The following is a 21496-nucleotide window of genomic DNA, read 5'->3' as shown; positions in this document are numbered from 1 at the left end:
GGTGCTGTTTTTATCATTGAACGTTTAATATTTTATTTTGTTTAGCTTCTATTGAGTTGTTCCCATACAAAGATATTGTAATTCCTTGACTACATCCAGTATACTTAATAATTCACAATCTATAGTATCTGATATTCTGCTGTGAGATTCCTTTATCAACTCTAGAGTTTTCACTTTAAAATAAGTGTTTCAATTTGAAACAACAGGTTTTAATTTTTTATACACACACATTTTCGGGCTTATTTTTTTTTTTTTTTGATAGGGCGTATAGGTATTAAATTCTAAGGGAGTAAGGTCTAACTAGTGTATTTTTCGCAGATAGGTACTTATTTTCCATTTGTTTTAAGATATGTGATTACAGCATTATGATATTAAGAAAACTTTTAAAATGTATTCATAATTCCTAAATCGTGTCATTACTCATTTATATTTGAATTTAAATACAAAATAAATTTTATAAATAGTATTTCGTTTAGAAATTGCCCATCACTCTAAATATAGGGATATTAACTAGTCCTTGTTTAGAATTACTTCAATTCTTACAAAGGAATAATATAATTCCAGTAGATCCGAAAATTATTTTAAATGCATTTTCATGAACTATTATTACTAGTGTATTAAGTTTTTTAAAAATGCTGGATTCTCAGTTTGATTATAATGTAATTAATTATTCAATTGAACCTACCTTTAGCCATTATTTTATTTTTTTATAGTTACTTAATTAGATTCAAAGCGTAGCGATTAATTGTTCAATACATTCTGTGTTTTTTTTTGTCTCGTGTCTGTCATCACCACTCGGGGAAGTAAAAATGTTTCAATTTTTTCAAAATTTTCAAAAGCAGCAAGAAGTATAAACAAAAAATTAATGAAAACGGGAATTTTTCACTCAAAATTGATTTTGGTTTTATTGTGTAACTCTAAAGAAGACACCTTGGATACATGCAATTTTCACTGAATGTTAATACCTATCCGCATTTTCCATACAAGATAAAATGTTCAAAATATTTTGATTCTTGTTAAACTATTATAAAATATGAAATGCTTGATTTTATTAGTTTTTTTTAAACTAATAAAATTCTAGGTCAAAAAACTTGAAAATTTAATACAAGGTACCTCGTAAGTTGTTGTTAGTGAAAATTGAGCGTACATCCACAATATTCAACAATAGCATTTGAATTTTGAATTTTGACAAAATTCGTAAAATCACAAATATTTGCATATTATTTTCAGTTAGAAATTCATAAGAATTTTTCTTTTTATATCTCAGATTTTAAAATACAATACAAGATTCCTTATAAATTTGTCTTATCAAAAAAAAAATTGAATTGTGATTTTCTTATTTTGTCGTTATTTAAAAACGAATAACTGCAGATACTTGAAATTTACACCATTTGTTTATATATCTATTCATATACTTGATACGATTTTCAAGATATTTTGACTCAATTTTTGAGCTTTTTATGGGGAATCGTATGAAAGGAATGTATTCAACTATTTTGTCGACTGTCATAAAAATGTTACGAAGAAAAAGTAATCAAATAAAATTACAATATAAGTATTTATTGTAGTTATTTTTAGGTACCTAATCAATAAAAATTAAGATCCTACGAAGCAATATCGGAGCTTGGGTAAGTTCAATAACTTTTGAAGGACCCATATAAGTACACAATCCCCTCTCCAATTTAAGTCATTACAACCAACTGACTATATTTTATAGTTTAAGGCTCAAGGAGATCCTATGCGGCTGTGTAAGACTGCTCGTGCCCCGCACATGCGTAAATCAGGCCCCGCAATAAGTATACCTACGCCAATATCATCCCCTAACAATCCCAATAATAATAATAATAATAATAATAATAATATAATAGCTAATTACACGCTATCGTGCACTGCTGTCGTGTGTTCAATATCGCTCAAACAGTTTTGTTAGTACGATCGACGGGTAGGTACGTATCGTTTCTACATTCCCAAAATGTTTGATACCTTTATTATCGACAAGCTACGACGACGATAAAAGGCGGCCTAGAAACCGTCTGACTACCCACCACTGACCTTTTCAGTTTTCACCATTATATAATACAGTGATCACTCGCCGGACCGTGAACGAGACCCGACCCGACCTACCCTCTTTGGTCCTTTTCATAGTCTCGGTGAACTCGGCGGCGGGTGGTTTCTAGCCCTCCTCTCACCCACTTCTCCTGCCAATTACCTGTGCATCGCCGAGTACCGGGAAACGATCCCCGCCACGATCCCTCAAGCACAACACTGTCAGCCATTATTCGATTATTCTTGTTCGGAGATCCGTGCTGCGTTCATCACATCGAATGAATACTGAATAGGTAGCGATTGCCGGCGCAGTTGCCAGTTGTAGACTTGCTGTACTGCTGTAAAAGTGTTGGACAGTTCTGACCGCCGTTCACCACGCCATGATTTTAGTAAGTCCCCAGTCACCGACAACTAAATTATTGTAATAAAGTATCACTTAATATATTGCCTTATAGGTACGATTTCCGAGTAGATGCTTTTGGACTTTCGGCTTACGGATCTATATTGATCTGGACAATTACAGGTATGACATTTTTGGTCACCGACGAGATTCTTCGCCCTATCTAACCAACCGGTATCCGTGCTGGCCATTTTATTTGTTTTATGGAGATCGTCGATACGTGTGAAATAGGTATGCTGTTTATCAATTAGTGACTATCTATTTTAGCTAACCTTTTGTCGTCCTCAGGTTCTCCATAAAGACATAAGTACAGACTACTGAGCACACGTCGACTCTTGGCCGATCGACGCATTAACGATTCTATAGTTTCGCATCGTCCTCGCGATATCCCTACAGGAATCAGTTTCTGACACACGAACAGAGAAGCGCAGTCATAGCTAAAACTTCAAAGACATATTACTATATTTTGTTGTGTTCCGGTTGAAGAACTGCTGCACCAATGAGGATTCGTAGATTCATTGAAGCGGAACTCGAAGACGAGGGGAAAATAGGAAATATAGGTAATCGATCTCTGAGAGGAACTCCATGATAAAATGTCATGAGTGTTGTTTTAGTTCATTTTTTTTTAAAAATAAAGTTTTGAATTTAATTTAGCAATTGTCATTAATTTAGCAAATATTACGAGCACAATGTACATAGCATGTGATCAGATGATGATTACCTGTTACGCCGAACTAACTATATGGTACATAATCTAAGTAAAAGAGAATATATATGAAAATGGCAAGAAATTTAAAGGATGCATTGTGGATGGTGGAAGAACTTTGTTTAGCAATATGTCTAAACAGTAAACATGTATACCTATATATATATATATTGTAAGTGAATTAACTAACTACTAACATGAATGATCTTTTGACAAAAACTAAAATTTAGGTTTCTGATGTTCTAGACACATATAGGTCTAAAAAACGCCTAACTATAAATTAAAAAGTAATACATTAGATTAAAATATTAGGAAACCACTTTAAAATTTTAAAATTTTTCTTCACTTTTTATTCTTAAGTACCTATTTAAAATTAAAATAATTTCCCCCAAAATATTATACATTTCATTGTTAATTGAAGATAAGTAATTTTATATTTAACTTTTGTATTTTTATAACGGAAAAATTATAAATAAGGATAAAATGACATCAGTTATTCATGTAATTTCTGAGTTCCAGAGATTTGTCCTGTTTCACTTCCCAACGAAATGCCTCGCATCTTTTTAGCATATAAAGGAACATTTTATCAAGGTTAGATATTAAATATTTACTTTACATATTTATGTTGAGTTTTTTGTGGGATGGACATGGACAAGATTGATAATTGTAAATATTGGAATACTCCAAAAAATAAGAGGAAATTGAATTTTCTTGGAATTTCTCAGTTGTTATACCAAAAACTAAGATAGATGATAGTAAGCTCCTAACATTTGTGTCTGAAATTTGAATTTTTTTATTTTTAACTTCTAATTTTGAATAGCAACCTATAGAAATACAGGTGTAATTTACAGTCTATTATAAAGTAATAAAAAAAACTATGTTATTAGGTATATATTTCTTAATTTAATTGTACATGGCTTTAGCTGTTTACTAAATATAACAATACAATTCGTAATTATAACCAATAACCAACCTAACCATCAACTAATAATTTATGTACAAGATAGATTTTCGAGGAAGAAATTGGAGTGTTTCGATACGTATCGTTCAATTTTGAGCATTCAAGAAGTTTCAAGTGCAATATACAAGTGATACGTATCAAATTTTTCTTCTTGAATATCTTGATACTTGTATACTTTTGATTATGAAGTATTTCAGAAACTTCCTTTTTATATCTCTAGATTTGTTGAATCTAATTAGGTAACTGTAATTCTTTATTTTACAATTTTACAGATAATACTTTAAGAAAAGGGTTACATATCTGTGAAAAATACATAATACAAATTGCCCAAAAATGTTACCTACTAATTACTATACTTTCCTATAGGTACCTACATAATATTTACTTTGATTCATAATTTCCAAAAACATTCAACATAGTGGTCATAATACAGTCAACTTTATAAATTAGTATGTTCATCCAGGTGTATATTAATAACATTTAATAGGTAATAACTAAAAACAAAATTACATTTTATAATTGAAATTGAATAATAATAAATGAATGCGACTGATTTTTTATAGACTATGTACCTGAAAGGTATCAATTTAAATTATTTAAATATTGTTTTAAGTATAATTATTAGAAAATATCATCAACATTTTTATAGGTAGGTACTAATATTTATAATCAATGGTACTAATAATATGTTTACAAGTGCATTAAGTTTGCAATCAAAATGTTGACTTTTCAAACAAGTAAAATTTTAACACTTAACCAAGGAAAATTAAAACCAATTTATAAATTTGGAATCAATTTAAGTCTAAATTTTAACACCATATTTTTTTTAGAGAAGACGTACATAAATTATAAATATCGGTCGTAAAATTGTATTTAAATTATAAATATCAAAAAGGTTAATTATCACCTATACTTCATTTCATGGTATCTAGTAAAGATCAAGATAAATATTTACCTACTTTATGCTTAATATCTTAAAATTTAATTTGCTTACTTTGTATAACTAACAGCTTATTATGTCATATTCTTAGAAAGTCATAACCTATAATATAATTAGTATTTAGTACCTTGATACAAATTTTGGTTTCAATTTTTGCGTCACTATAAACTATTTATGTAGGTACCTTCAAATTAAAAATAAATTAGTACAAAATATATATAAATAGTATGTCTTTTTACACAACATAAAATAAATTAAGAATACTTCACTGTTAACTAAGTTAGTAATTTATTTTATGTAACAATATGGGACTTGCCTTATTTAATACAACAAATATTGTTTGTACAAGATATTTTAAAGTAGAGTTGATTGTTACTAACTCATTAATTTGTTTTTAGGAAGATTTTAAGTGGGAATATGAAGAATAAATCAGCATAAATAACATTTTTGAGTTATGAATCAGCAGTACCCGAGGAGACCAAAAAAAATATTTATCTATGAAACATGGTAGTTAAAACCAGAAAACAACATTTTTATTCTCTTAGATTTTCTTAGGTAGCACGTATTGTACAAAAATATTGAAAACAAAGTTTATTAAAATTATTAATTTTTGTTTTGGTAAATTACGTAAAAAATATAATTCATATTAAATTAACAGTCAATTGTAATTTGCACATTGTCATTATATATAATTGTTCAATTATATATATTTAATACCATAACTTATGATCTGTTCTCATTTTACTCATCATTACTTGAATCCTCATCATCAGAAATATTTTTTGTAACTGATAAAAATGTTTTAATAATTTTACATTTAGTGTGATTGCAATCACATGGGTTTGGGTGTGTTTCTTGTTGAGAGTCCAGCATTTCTAGATTAATACTGTAATGTCTTGAATTTGTACTGTTGCGTTGGAATTCGACATTAAACATTACAGCATCACCTTCTTCTACTTCTATTTGTGTTGGCAGTACTATGATTGTCTGTTTCCAATGTGTTATTGGCGATGGGGGTGAAGTGCTCAGAGTAATATTAGTAGTTGGGAACTGTACATCAAACCAAAAACAAACTCCTTGATAAATTCCACTTTTCTCAACAACAGTTGTATATCGTTGTGCAGTGATTTTGTCAAGCTGTTGTGGTTGGCAATTCTTAAGATTAAACTCTACAATGGGATTGACATTATGAGCGAGCATATTCTCAACTTGTATGCTCATGATTTTTGGTCTGTTCAAGTATAATCTGCGCAAGGCTTGTGCAAATGATCTCATTTTTACACCACAGACATTGTCCCACTCCGAATATAGATCTGGTAATGCGCATGGAGATGCATAGAGCGTACAATGAGACGGAAACATCAGGCCGTCTGGTTTCAAAAACTTGTCCCGCGCCACGATAACGCTGTCCAGCATGCTTTCATGCAACATGTAAAAGCCCATCCACTCGGAAACAATAATGTCCACCTTAAAGGGCAGAGTTACATCCTCCACTTTGCTGTAAACCACCTGTAAATAAAAAAGAGTGATTAGAATAAGATAGGAAATAATTCGCGCGCCAAGGTGGAATGATATCAATGCACCTTGATGCGCGCCTCAGTAGTCATTTATAAATAATTATTATCGTCATTTAATGTATGTACACACTTCGATAGTATCTGAAAAATGGTTCTCGGCTACTAGCTCTCTGGCCATTTCGGCCGTCTTGCTGGCTTCGACTGCGAACACCTTAGAGGCTCCAGCTTGTGCGCAGAATATGGATAGTATCCCGGTGCCTGCTCCCACATCCAACACGATTTTACCCTCGAACAACGAGCGGTTGGATAGGATAGCATTTTTGTACGCCTCGGTCCTAGCCGAGTCCTTTATCATTAACTTGTGAACCTGAAATGTACACAATATTCATTGAGAAAGTGAGAACACTCTAAAATCTGCCTCGGATAGGGACGTCAGTAGAGGTATGAATTTACCTCCAGGTCACCATAGCTGGAAAAATAGGCATCCGTGTCCATATCAGTTGATTCAGCCATAAATCATAATAAAATATTAGAATCGTTTGAAATTCTGCGCGCGTGATATTTATAACCTGCAAAATTCAGTAAACAGGTTAAGGTAAAAGGTAACCTTATCTCAGCTGTGTGGTAGCGGGGCAGCTATCAGCCACCTTTCTAATCACTAATTATCAGATGTACAACGGAGTACGAAACTACGAACTTCGACTGCGGAAAATTCTATATTGAGAATTCTATATTATTTTTTTTATTTTTCGCGATCTGCTTGTGTCAGACATATAAAATTAAAAGTCGACTAATAATATGGCTTTCAATTTACTGAAACAATCTGCAAATAAAGTGATCAGAAATGCGGGTTTGCCGTCGTCAACGTCGTAAGTAGAACCTACCGCAATACATACCCAATTTTAATAAATATTTGAGTATTTGACATTTTGGGCAACCTAGTACCTATTTAGTTTTACATGACATTTTGCAAATTGCACAGGGCTACAAGAGGACTGTTTACTGGTGCTGTCCGATTAGCTAAAGAAGACAAGGGATTAGAACAAGTTTACACCAAAAAAGAGTCACTTTTGTTGGACACTAATAATGTCATTGGAAAGACACCCAACACAAGTGTTCAGAATTATATCGAGGTCGACAGCAAAGTATGTGACTCAAAATTATACTAAAACTAGTAGAATTTAAATAAAATATGTATAGTTTATTATCTAATTCATTGTCATCCAGTGATTGAGATAATAATAGTTTCTGTTGCATATTAGATTTTAACAAGTATAATATTGTCTTAAGCTGGTATTACAATAGTTTGTCATTAAAGATTAAAAAATATTTTTCTTTTATTTTTATGGAATTTTTGTGGATCTACAAAAACCAGTGTAATACTGGCTATGGCAACTAAATACATAAATCCATTTACATATGACGAGCATAGGCACAATTTGAGGGGTTCAAAGTTTGTATTTTAATTGAAGTATTAAATCTTTCATCAGTTATCTATTCTACATAATTCAGTAGTCATTATTATAAGAAATTATTTTCTAAAGTTTAACTTTTTCACTGCTATACCAATTATGTTCTGCAACTTGTATATGCTACATAAAATAAAATTTTTTTTTATTTTTAAATTTAAATTTTGAGATCCATATGATTTAGTTGTTTAAGTTTAGGATAATGTGGCCGAAGTTTCTTAAAATTATAAGGTTGCCTCCAAATGATAATATTATACGATTCAGGAACGTAGTAATACGTCTGAAGCAATGTAAGGGTTATTCATTAATTGAATGTTTTCCATGGTAGATATTGAATTCACCCACAAAACTTAAAAAATTAGTTGAACAATACATTACTGATAATATTTTAATTTGTTTAGAATATAATCAATACTCGACAGAAGTATATTTTTTTTTTATAAATTTGCAATTTTGAATCGACGGTACAATTATAAAATATACAATATATAAAAATGTATCTGCCTAAATGATGTAATTTGTTATAGTAAAAATATTTTTTATTTTAGTAATAGGTAAATGTATTATAATATATTAAATGTAAGAAAGTGGATGAAAAAAAATATCACAAATATATTATGTTATATTATTTTGCATTAAATAATATACTTTCGCGGAAGCAATGCGAAAACAGTTCCCGCGGCGTCGTCGGTTCAAAATGGTAAAAAATAAAATAATATACTTTAAAGGCATTTGGTCAGAGGCCCCTATAGATCTGTTTCATTTAAATTATGTAAAGCAGCCTCACGCCAAAAACTGTAATTGCACTTATGATGATGAGTTCGATTTAACTGATACTAATTTATAATGCCCATTTATTCATTATTCTACCCATTTTAAACCTTGATTTAATAATTTTTTATGGAGTCACTAAATACTTTTAATTTAAAAGAAAATATGCTGATTATTAGATTGCATTATTGGTTAAAATACACAAGAATGAATATTCCATAATGATAATATAATTGAAGCAAAATATATACACATATATTTATAGTTCAAATGTGGGTTCTTTGGTAGCATGTAAATATTATACACTAATAAGTACAATTATTTTGAATAATTGTTTAATGAACGCCTAAATACATACATAAAAACAAAAAAGTAGAAAAAGATTATTTTTATCTAATGATAGTTGAATAATCAGTAACACATATTTTGATGTAAAATAGTTTATCATATTTTATAGATCTTTAATTTAAATTTAACGTTAGATTTATGTACCTATCATAAATGTATTTAAATTCAATGTTAAAAACTATTATATAAGAAAGAATATAATTTGAAGTTGTATATTAAGTACTTACTCATGAGTCAAGACACCTGTGCTGCTTTACTTCCTACTGAATTGACAACACTACATAATAATAATGACTAGTGCATAATAATTTTTGGAAAGACCAAGAACAGGTTTGATAATCTCTATTATCTAAATAAGATTTTTTGATGGCAACAAACACATATATGTTTGCCTAAATCATAGGGGCGCCCACAGTCATGTGTGTGTGTGATCCTTTTAAATTAATTTATATAATACTAACTTATGTCTTCTACTATTACTATAACTTTACTTTTATGCATTTTACCAATGTAATATAATATATTGTGATTAAGATTAAATTTAAAATTCGTCATAAATCAGTTGATACTTGACATGAAATATTAATCATTTAAAAATTACAGGTTTGTGGGAATTCAATATATTTTTGTTTATTATATTATATAACATTATTTCTATATTAATAATGAAAATGTATAACTAATCACAACTACATTTGCATTGAATTATTAACATTATTATAATTACTCATTTTATATTTAATTATATTATTAAAGCTTGTTAACCTATAAGTGTTGGATACCTTACAAATGCACATGGCAACACATGGCAAATGTTTATAAAATATACATTTATCTATACATTTTTAGGTATTGTTTAAATGATATTAGTTGTTTTACAACAAAATTAAAAATGTTATTAAATTATACTAGTTTTATTTTGTTAATTAAATATTTTTGTCCCTTGTTAATAATTATTAACAGTGAATTTTGGTATCAGCTTAACTAAAATTTTTTTTTTAAAGAAAATTTGATACTATATTAGTTGTATCTGAATAGCATATTATGTATGAGGTACAGTCAAAATTAGCAAAAGTGTGATTTAAATTGTATGTTCATTAAAAAAAAAATGATTTTCAATTATATTTTAATTAAAGTTATCACTTTAGAATGACATAATAATAATTTACTGTTTACATTTATTTTGAATCAAAAAGTCAAAACTTATTAATTCAACTATCGATCAAAAAATTTATCAAATAGAATATGACTAATGAGTTATAAATGTTATAATTATTAATTGTATATTGTATTTTCTATAACTTTATACTACTATAATTCCACAAAAATAATCATCATAAATAAATAATTTAATTAGAAAAATTCATATTATGTTAATTCTTAGTACATACATTTTTAATAACTTATACAGTTAAAAATTTAAAAATTTAATATGTAATTAACTAAAAACACTGAATAAGATATAACTATATCCAGTGGCGCCAAACTAAATTTTTTTAAGTGTGGCAAATTGCGATGGACAATAACTTATACCTGCCTACCCCCACAGGATATTAGAACCAAGTCATGACGGCAACCCCCCATCCCTCACATCATTCCTTAAACTAAAAAATATTTAATGCATTATGTTAACATTTTAGCATTATTTAATATTTGATTAGGGTGGAAATAATTTATGACAATTAATATAGCATACGGACAAACTACAATCTATGTCACCAAGGCACAAACAATTAGGTTCATCTTCAGAACAAGCCTCTACAAAATTAAAATTATCATCTTAAAACAATATTCACAGACATTGATTTAGTTTTTTAGCTACATCATGTTATCCATTACTAATTGGAACTGTTACATTTTTTAAAAATTCCTATATTTATGTAAATGTGTGTATATTGTTTGGTTAGTGGAAATAGCACTATTTAGTTATAGCACTACTGTTTTAGTTCTATATGTATTAAAAATATTAATATTTGCCTTAGTTACAATGTAAATATCATTTTCACACGATAGGTACTTACATCATATTTTATATGATAGTATAATATAGGTAGGTAGATGATATTATATTTATATTGCTGCTATTTTAGTAAAATATTTTCCTAATAGTAAAACAATAAAGATTGATTTCATATGCCTATAAATAGTTTTAACAATAGTCAAAATATTTTGAATATTTTATGGTGTATAGAAAATATGGATATAAACATTCAGTGACAATTTAATGTATCTACAGTTATTTTTTTCTAAGTTACAACAAAAACAAATTCTTCCATTTTTAATCAATTATTTGTTTGTTTTTCCTGCCGCTTTTGAAAACTATTGGGAATTTTTTTACTTTTGAGTCTTAACCCAACAAAGTACCAACTTGATACAAATATTTTAATTTCCATACCAGGGGTATAGGCGATGTAGCTTAACTAATATATAGTTGTAAACAACTCTATATATTGTAAATATTATACTATTATGAATATGTTTCACTCTGAAAACCGTGGACTAGCTCTTGTTGTAGTGTTGTATATAGATATAAATATAAGTCATAAGTGCATATAATATTTTGTACAATCTAATTGTATTTTACAAGGTATCTTTTATTAAGAACTATTGGAGATTTATTGTAAAACTATTAATGCATTAGGAAGTCATCTTTTTTATATTTGTACAATATATTTGTGTACTTAGGATTACAATCACCCAACAATATTAGGAGGTATATCCACCTCTTAAAATAAGTTAGGCGGCCCCCACACCTACTACATGGATTCAGTGCCACTGATTATATCTTAGTTCATGACTAAAACTTAAATAAAATAATAATATTAGAATTGTGTACCTATAATAATTTCAGTAAATAATATTATCATAGTAATTTTAATTAAATAGTCATAAAAATGTGTTATACTACAGATTAAAATTAAAATGAAATAATTATATCCGTAACATATGATTATCCTTGTTATTATCAACACTTAATACATTAATATATCTTGATAAATTTTATTACTCGGCTATATCCCACTTGCAAGTTAGCTATATAATTTTCTAACTTTCCAATTTTAGTTTTTTCGAGATACATGTCCAAATCCATTAAAAATATTAACCTTACCTTTTTGTTGTTCACATACATCCACTGCGTCAAGTTGGTAATTTTTTAATTTTCTAATTATTTAGGTAGATTTGAGTTCTGTTACTGGTATACCCGAAGAACATGTAAAGACTCGTCTTGTGAAAATCAGCAAAGCCACCAAAAATGTTATGCAATCCGGTACTGACAATACTCACAATTGGGTGATGGAATTTGACAACAGAGAGCGTTGGGAAAATCCATTAATGGGTTGGACATCATCGTATGTACACATTTTTATTATAATATTATAGGTATTAGGTATACAGATATAATGAGATTGTTTCTGTTTTTAGTGGTGATCCGTTGTCAAACATGAAGATTGAGTTTGTTGACAGAGCTGATGCCATCAATTTTTGCGAGAAAAATGGATGGAAATGGTACTTAGAAGCAGAGAACAAGACCAGACCCATAAGATCTAAGTCTTATGCAAATAACTTCTCATGGAACAAACGTACAAGAACTTCTACCAAGTAAACATACCCAATATTTGTGTAATAATAGTTAAAGTAATGCCTGTAAAAAAAATATATATTTAATTTTCAATGTAAAATTCTTACTTTAGTGGAAATTAGACACACCATTTCTTATAGGGTAATAAAATATAATACTCATTTGTTGAAATTTGTGTCAATTTTTTTTTGTTTTTTATTTTATTTTAACAAAAAAATCAATATTATACAAAATGTCAAAACGTAATATATCAAACTTAACTGTCTAACAGTTGTAAATATTGAAAATACAAGAACAAATATATGACAAAAGGATGTTTATAATAATAATAATAATAACCACAATAATAGTTGTTGTTCCAAAAGTACAACATCAAAGATCTCATAAGTACTATTATCGTGAAACACGTGAACATAATATTTTTTTATATGTATTAATTAGTAATTGTATTTGTACATACTTCAAACTATATAAATATAATAATATCTTGAACGACTATCACAAACCATAAGCAAGAGTGCATTTATAATAAGTTTGTTAATTTAAAAAACTAAACTAGGAATAAAAAAAAAGGTTTCTTAAAAAAAACCTTCCTAGGTATATAATAATATTGCTATGCATACTCTGGTACTCACAATAGAGATGAGTCAATAGTTTTTTCAAAAATTAGGTAGTAGGTACAAACACTGTTTCTACAATTACAGTTTGTGTGTGTATAGTATCATGAATAAAATTAATTCATACTTGTTAAGTATTTAAATACTTTTTTTTGTATTTTAAATACATTTCAACTACTTTTAGAATAAAGTATTTTAAATCCATATTCTTATATTTTGTTTTTATTAATATTAAGTTCAAACAAATAATATGTTTAGTATTAAGACCACGAGAATTCAATGCATTTCGCATTAAGCAATCCTGTATAGGTATAGGTACCTACAAATTCTAGAAGAGGAATGACTAACGATAATGATAATTTTATAATTCAAGTATTTAAATACCTATGTAAAATAATTTTAACAAGTATGTTAGTTATTATATTTATTATTATTATTATTATTATTATGACGATAAAAGTATCGCATTGAAATTAATGAAAAAATAGAACCTATGTAACTAAAATCGAGGCACAGTGGTAAGGTCTAGGCACTATATGTGTGTAAATGTGTAACATTATGTACAATACTTAGGTAGTATAATATTAGTAACAGTATATCATTATAATCTACATGGTTAGGTTATTAAAAATAATTCTAACAAGTTACACACTACGAAGCTCTTCTATTTAGCTGAAAGTAGTAGGTACTCGACCGAAAAATAAAATATGTGATATCATATTATCCGCCGACCCTTTTTGAAAAAAAAAATACATATAATTCATAAACAGCAAACGTATAAATAATAATAATAATAATAATAATAATAATAACAACGCGTAGGTACGAACTTTCGTTCGGTTTGGTGACAAGGGGTGGTTACATGGATATGGCGATATTATTATATTTTTGGTATATAATATATTTTATTTTGCATAATATTTTTTTATAAAACGTTGACATTTACAAAAATGATAAATCTGGTAGTAGGAGGGTACATTATTATTTTTGTTTAATTATTATTGCATATTATTGAAATTATTTTTATGTGTATTATGCTATAATATAATACATTTTGTCAGTTGAATAAGTAAAGTTACGTACTTATATCTCTATACGGTAATGTTTCGCTGTCATTGAGTTTTTCTTATATTAACAAAAGAAAGTATTGTGGCTCGACGCTGTCGAGGTGCTCTGAACGTACGTACCAGCCCCTTCGTTGCTAGCACTCGGATGGGTGACCACCCGGGTTTTAGCAACACATCCTTGCCACACATACAAAATACGTGTTCGACAGTTTCCCCTTACGAACAGCTAATGGCCATAGTTCTTAGGTCTTAGTTCCGGGCTTTAGATCAATACAAAATTTTTAAAAAATGATGACGGAATCGAGTGGGTGTCTATTTTTTTTAAAGGTTAGAAATATATATTTTTTCAAAACGAATGCCAACCACCAAGTCCGACAATGGTACGTTTTCACAATGTTATTACACTATAATAATATGTACAATTGTTAATATTATTATAATTATTATTATTATATTATAAATTACGATGATGGATTACAATATTAAAATATTTTAGTGTGTTACATTGTGCTATTTGATGGGCCCGCCGGTTCTATGTCATCATGTATCAAAGTCTTTTAGATTTATGTTTACAAAAAAATTATACAATAATTATTACAAAATTACACCTATATATACTATACAGGTAAGTATATAATATATAATACAATATGTGTATGCTAATCGATATGTTAATTTAGAATATCTCATTGCAGGAGATTAAAAAAAAGTCTATACGAAATGGAATTTGAATACAAAAAGAAAGAAATAAGTCGACCAAAGTTTCAGCGAACTTTTAAAACAAAATTCTCCCGAATACTCGAGTGCGCACACATTATAATAGGTTATATCTTATAATATGTATCTATATTTTTATTACACAAATCACATTACGAATTATTACGATCAATACTAATAATATAATAATTAATAGGCATTATGCGTGTTCGTTATTGTATCGATGTATCGTCTTCGATTTAGCTAATTTTCGATTCAATTCGTACACGGATTAATAATTTTTTTATTTTTTCGTTTTTATTATTTTTTTTCTCGACGCGTTCGTCGAATCTTCTTACTCTCTAAATCATTAATTCCCGTAGGCCATTATTAAAAATTAAAAAAAAAAACCTTAAAATTACAACTCGGGCAAAAGAACATCAAATTATTAATTAATATAATATTTTATGATTAGATGTCATCTTATGTAAATTTCGGTTATAACAGATTATATTATACGCTTCAATAATACATTATGTGACATCATATTTTTATTATTATTATTATTATTATTATGCACTTTCGTGTTCGGCTAATATACTATTTACACACATAAAATACGCTAAGTTATTGTCTGTTCGTAAAACATCGGTAAAAACTCTGTAACTGCTGCACCGACACGACCACACCCCGCCACCACCACCGCACCCAATATCTGATGCGCTCGACGGGATTTTTTTTCGGACGATTTCTGTTTTGTTCCTACGTTTTGGGGAATAATTTTGAAGCGACCGCCCGAGAAATTCGGAGTATCCACCGATTATATAATAATAATATATGTATATAGATGTTAGTATTATTATCAATTTATCTTATTATTTTATTGAGTGGCCGAGCCCACATCGTGGTACCTATCTACAACAACGATAATATTACGACAAATTTCAGCAGCCAAGGCACCTACGATAGCGAAAAGGCAAAGGTTACATAATATTATTTCAACAACAAAATATAGCCGCTTACGTCCCACAAGCATGGTATCTACGCCCGTATGATAATATAAAAACCATTACCGAAATAAATGATGTTAACGGTGATTTATGTGTTCGTTTATTAATTTTTCTAGACAGGTACACGTGTACAACATGATGTTTTGTAATTATTACCTTCAACATTGTACAACAACCATACGCTGTCCGAATCCTCCGATTAGATAGGTACTTTGCGCCGTTATCGCATTCGAAAATACCTGTACCATATAAATTATTTTTAGGAAGGTAAATATTATTATAAATTTTGTCGATCCGTCACAAACGCGCACACACATTTTGTTTTACGAAGATTTGCGAGCTACCATCTCTGCCCCCTACCCAAATGAGAGGTTTTGCGTGGATAAGCCTCCTAATCGGAAACAGTTGCTGTGCATAAAATACATAGTGTACCTAGTGTGTAGAATAAAGAAAATAATAAATTATAACAAATACGATGAATGGGTACTGATTGTTGTACAGTATCTCAAGTAGTACGTGTAGTACTACAGAATAAAATAGAATTTATTCTGTGACGGTACGGCCTAACTCTGTTGTCTGTGATTAAAATTTAAAACTATGAAATGTGCTGCCACTGATAATTTTATACTATAAAGCAGCATTTCTCAATCCATGGTGCGCGTACCAATAGTGGTATACGCGGAAAGCTTGAAGGTGGTAGGTACGCAAAAAAAATGGAATGAGTCATATTAAATATTATTTGGTTTGTTTGGTATAAATAATAATTGTACGTATTTAATTTTATTTTTATGCACTAAATGTATGTGTCATTATAATTTTGTAGTTTCTAATAAAATGAAATTCCATGCATGCAAAATGTCGTAAAGTTTTTTGATTAGAAGAAAAAACGTTATTTAGTCAACTGGGGTATATGAACGTTTTCAAACTGGGTAGGTGCCAGGTGGTTATAAAAAGGTTGAGAACCACTGCTTTAAAGTGTACTCTGTACGTAGTGAAAATGTCAAATTGTCTTATTTTTATCAGCTTATTGCAATATTATTACATCATTTTTGATTATGAAGGCTTCCTTATTATTTTCCCTATCCGAGGTCGTTTTTCTCCTTGCCACCCTCTAACACGGCCCTGAACACACATTATTATTCTTATTACTCTCAAAGCGCCTTCACAACAATACCCATACTCTAATTGAGAACTTATGACGTCGTGGACACGATTAGATAGTGTGGAGTACCCATTCACCGCAGAGAAAAATATTATAAACATAATAAATTATTATAAATGAGAGCAAGTGATTAATTATTACGATATTGCCTGCGCACTTTTGACGAGGTCGGTACGTCTGTTTGGGGACTAGGGTCGCTCAACCGACAACGATAATGCGCTACTTTTTTATTTTGCCGACGGTATACTGCTATAATATTTTTATAATATTGGTATGGTATATTTTATAATTTTAAATTATTTACCAGGCACCCAGTTTCTTTTATTTACGGACATGGATTTCCGCGGTCAAAGAGATCGATCGATATTGGAAACCGTTGTTCCGACGATGATCGCGGTTTACACACGACAATAACAATTTTAATTTTGATAATAGCCAAGTATAAGTATGACTAACCGTCACAACTACTTTTAAGTGATTTACAAATACAATGTTATTAAGAGGTCGTTTCGATCATAACACGGATTTTATCTTTACCAAGGACACAATAATATATCGTTTGGGTTAATTTTCATATCGTACTATTTTACGCGGATCCGCTAGTAGTCATTTCTGAGAAATACTATTTAGCGCGAGGGTTAAGTAAAATTAACTACTTTTGGTAAATGAAAAATACGATTAATTTCTGTATTGAATGTAATTGAATTTTCATTGATCACTGCTAATTTGAAGATAATGATCAATATGAGTTACAACAATCGTCATATATATACATATTATATATGGCTATATATTTGGGAATTACAAACTACCTAGGTAGGTACTATAATACAACAATACAAGATAGCGCGATAAGCATTCGAAAATGTACATAACATTTACCTTTTACTTGCGCAACGTAAAAAAAAAACTGTCAACTTTTCGAACTGTTGAGATTAAATACGTTCCCATTAATTATATCAAAATGTTATTGGTGTGAGCGAGTGACATGGATTAGTGTTATTACCTGTACAATTTGGCTATTAATACGTAGGCACGTGCCTAATTCTATTCTACACGAAATGAAATTAGTACGTAGGTAGTAGATACTTAATATTGAAATCATCGTTTTTACAATAACCTGCGAAAAGTTTGCGCAATGTCATACAAAATAGGCGTTTCTAATTTTCTATAATTATTAATTTTTAGTAGTCAGTCTGTAGTTTTTCGTTAAACAATTATTATTATTGCGTATTATTCTATAACGAATATAAAACAGGAATACATGAGAGAATCATTTAACACGAATCAGTCAATATCCCTAAACATTTATATAATATTTAATTTTTATTTGTTAATAATTTTTAAGTGTATCTTTATTCATATAAAACTGTACACAAATACGTCCCTAAACTGTTCAAAATAATTTTTCATAGGCGTAGGACATACAGTGTATAGCTCTCCTAGCCGCTGGCTTGTGATGTTAAAAGGGTAACACCCATAAAATTGTTACACGGCATCCATGAGTATGACTTCATTTTTAATTTCAATGTTTATAAAAAAAACAATTGCTTTCCTATATTAAACACTGCGTATAAAAAATTTAGAATATTTTTTCTATAATATTAATAATGAGATTTGTTGAAAAAATAATCAACTGTGTAATTAGACTTGCATGATATTTTATTTTGTACAACTTAAAATGTACTAAAATGTCTCGCAAGTTATGCACCCGGCATAATAATATTTTATTTGCAAAATTCAATTAATAAAATCAAAAATTCAAAACCTAGTATATTTTCAAGTTTCAACGGGCACCTATAGGTTTTGTTATATTATAGTTGCTAGACATGATTATTATGATATATATGCATAATTTATATAATATGTCTACATTACAAATCTATAAAAATATCATGAACACGAATCTATATGGAATTTAGTTTAATATAGCGTATAGCACCTAGTGAGAGTATGAAGACTTAAAATGTTGAGCTTTTCACTAAAAGTAAGAAATTTATAAATGTTATTACACAATAGAGTGTTCAAAAGTCTAAGTCTCTTGGATTATTATTATTATATGTTACAAGTTATAATAGTTATTAATTTATAACTAATTATGAGTGGTGTGTAATTTAACACACGCTTAAATGGCCTAACGACAAAAATAAAAAAAGTATATTACTGGTCAAATATCCAAATTATTACAAAATATTTTCAATAGAACGACGACTAGTGCACTGTTGCAATGGCCAATAGTAGTGATACCTAAAACGTATTGATTTTTGAGAAAAAAAAAAATCAAAACAGAGTATAGTGTACTGGAAATGTACACAATATAATATTATTTCCATCACTTGTCGCCACTATTTTGTGTTATTCGAGTAGTATACCTGATTGCCTAACAGCGTGTATCTATATAAAATGTATTTTAACATGGAGTTAGTACCTAAAATGTCGCGAACAGTCGATATAGGTATTGCGAAATATAATTTATAACTTACTATAAATCCTAAACCAAAGTATGTACAAGTTATTGTCAAATAAATCATTTTTTTTCTTCAAAAAGTTAAAATAACAAATCATTTGATAAACAAATATAGTTATATTTATTCATATCATAATATATTTACTTTTCAGACGAATTATCGCAATAAATAATTAGAATACTAGAATGTCTAGAATCCTATACGATCAATTTTCTAATAGCTAAAATAAGTTATTATTTTAAATAAAGTTTCTGTAATAATAATTGACACTTGAACCTATGTATACTTATATGTATAATAATATGGTATATAGTTTGGAAATTGACTTAATCGTGGCGTTTGTTAATATAATCGTAAAATGTAAACGTGTAAAAAGAACTATGATTAAATTGACTAGCCTATAATATGATCGAAAAAAAAAAATCCTTTTTAATAAATATTTAATACGTAGTAAAAATAGACAGTCAAGCCTAAGGCAACGAGTGTGTATAATTACGCGATCGTGGCAAGCGATATATTTAAAACGTCTCCTCCAAATGTTAACGTATTTTTTTTTTTTTCATAAAAGCTTCGTGATAACTTTTTATTATTTTTTATATTTTCTATAAACATTAAGCGTAAGAACAGAGCGTACACGTTGTATGTTATTATTGTCTGTACCGAACAATGCGGTTTAGTCGAGTGCATGTAATAGTAATTATTGCAGAGTTGTTTTGAGGACGAGCGTCGTGAATATTCGAAAGTCATAATGGAAAACCACTGCAGGAGGCGTGAGTCGAGGCGGCATAGGGAGGAATTTAAAGTTTTCGCGAACCACATTGTTACGAGTTCTGCAGTCGCTGCGCAACATAGCGCATACATTACATTATATATACATTATAAAGTATACGCACAACCGTTTATAATTGACTGTCGAGGTCTGATCCGCCATATACATTATAATATAATAATACAGCTAAAAATTAGTAGAAAAAAAAAACTGAAAACAAAAACAACAATACGACTATGATTCGCGTTGGTTAGGTATTATCGCGCTCACGGTTTGCTCCGTGTCCACTCGTCCGCGATCATCCCCTACACTGGCGGTGAAAAAAAGTAGTGGATAGGGGCGGTGGGGCCGCCTTCCTCGCCACCCCGTACATATATATATATATAATATACGCGAACGGGGACTTTGAAATTCCCAAAACGGCGTATACGTACGACGGGATTTATCGACCGGAAAACGAGAAAAAACCGCAACGACGAATTACCTACGACACGCGTGTGGCATAATATATTACGCATTACAATAAGCAGTGTTATAAGTTATAATATACATATTATTATACAATCGTAATGTGTGTTTTTTAGTTGCCTACTAGTGCGTAATTTGGCAGACTGCGAGATGAATGGTCGCGGACGCTTTCTGTTTTCGGTCGGGATTTCGAGAAACCCACAATTTAACGGCCGACGATGCATCTGACGCACCTACTTGTTGTTAGAAGCAACGCCTTTCGGTAAGACTTTATTGTAACTCGTCCGAGATCACACGCTATCAAGTATCGACTGTACATAAAAATCATCGATCATTTTCGAAGCTGCAAGAACTGTGCCAGGTAGGTTGGTGGTTTTTGAAAATCAGGCCTTATACCTATTTTTATGCGCTCGGTTTACTATTGTGCGGTCGTCGGTCTGTGTCGGGTGCCGCGTCTACAACATGGGCGATTTTTGCGGTGGCGGAGTCGCGATGGGTGGG

General features: G+C 29.6%; 2 protein-coding genes and 1 long non-coding RNA gene across 4 annotated transcripts; 2 read left to right on the top strand and 1 right to left on the bottom strand.

The window, feature by feature from the left end:
- The first annotated feature begins 1865 nt into the window (after positions 1-1865).
- Positions 1866-5775, top strand: LOC111037124. 2 transcript variants are annotated; one of them, XR_002604843.1, is made up of 5 exons: positions 1866-2435; positions 2502-2677; positions 2735-3006; positions 3101-3324; positions 5452-5775. It is a non-coding gene; the product is annotated as an uncharacterized LOC111037124 (long non-coding RNA). The 2 variants fall into 2 exon arrangements; XR_002604842.1 differs by having other exon boundaries at positions 1868-2435; positions 3119-3324.
- A 17-nt stretch (positions 5776-5792) lies between these two features.
- Positions 5793-7155, bottom strand: LOC111037122 (probable protein arginine N-methyltransferase 6). The gene is made up of 3 exons (XM_022319499.1): positions 7024-7155; positions 6701-6937; positions 5793-6562 (listed from the first exon to the last, which is right to left on the bottom strand). Exons 1-3 carry the CDS (start codon positions 7081-7083, stop codon positions 5795-5797), a joined length of 1065 nt encoding a protein of 354 aa, XP_022175191.1. The 5' UTR covers positions 7084-7155; the 3' UTR covers positions 5793-5794.
- An 84-nt stretch (positions 7156-7239) lies between these two features.
- Positions 7240-12909, top strand: LOC111037123 (NADH dehydrogenase [ubiquinone] iron-sulfur protein 4, mitochondrial). Its single transcript, XM_022319500.1, has 4 exons — positions 7240-7439; positions 7553-7715; positions 12333-12508; positions 12582-12909. The coding sequence occupies exons 1-4, from the start codon at positions 7369-7371 to the stop codon at positions 12760-12762; spliced, it is 591 nt and encodes a 196-aa protein (XP_022175192.1). The 5' UTR covers positions 7240-7368; the 3' UTR covers positions 12763-12909.
- The last annotated feature ends 8587 nt before the right edge of the window (positions 12910-21496 follow it).

This window comes from Myzus persicae, unplaced genomic scaffold (assembly GCF_001856785.1).
Source record: "Myzus persicae strain clone G006 unplaced genomic scaffold, MPER_G0061.0, whole genome shotgun sequence".
NCBI lineage: Eukaryota > Metazoa > Arthropoda > Insecta > Hemiptera > Aphididae > Myzus > Myzus persicae.
This window is presented reverse-complemented; position numbering and strand designations above follow the sequence as displayed.

What these genes read in the sequence shown, in the direction of transcription:
- LOC111037122 (XM_022319499.1), bottom strand. Translation starts at nt 7,083, where the DNA reads ATGGCTGAATCAACTGATATGGACACGGATGCCTATTTTTCCAGCTAT. An exon ending in CCAGCTATGGTGACCTGGAG is followed by an intron (nt 6,938 to 7,023) that starts GTAAATTCATAC and finishes TGTACATTTCAG; the next exon opens with GTTCACAAGTTAATGATAAA. An exon ending in ATTTTTCAGATACTATCGAA is followed by an intron (nt 6,563 to 6,700) that starts GTGTGTACATAC and finishes TTTTATTTACAG; the next exon opens with GTGGTTTACAGCAAAGTGGA.
- LOC111037123 (XM_022319500.1), top strand. Translation starts at nt 7,369, where the DNA reads ATGGCTTTCAATTTACTGAAACAATCTGCAAATAAAGTGATCAGAAAT. An exon ending in GGTTTGCCGTCGTCAACGTC is followed by an intron (nt 7,440 to 7,552) that starts GTAAGTAGAACC and finishes CAAATTGCACAG; the next exon opens with GGCTACAAGAGGACTGTTTA. An exon ending in ATATCGAGGTCGACAGCAAA is followed by an intron (nt 7,716 to 12,332) that starts GTATGTGACTCA and finishes CTAATTATTTAG; the next exon opens with GTAGATTTGAGTTCTGTTAC.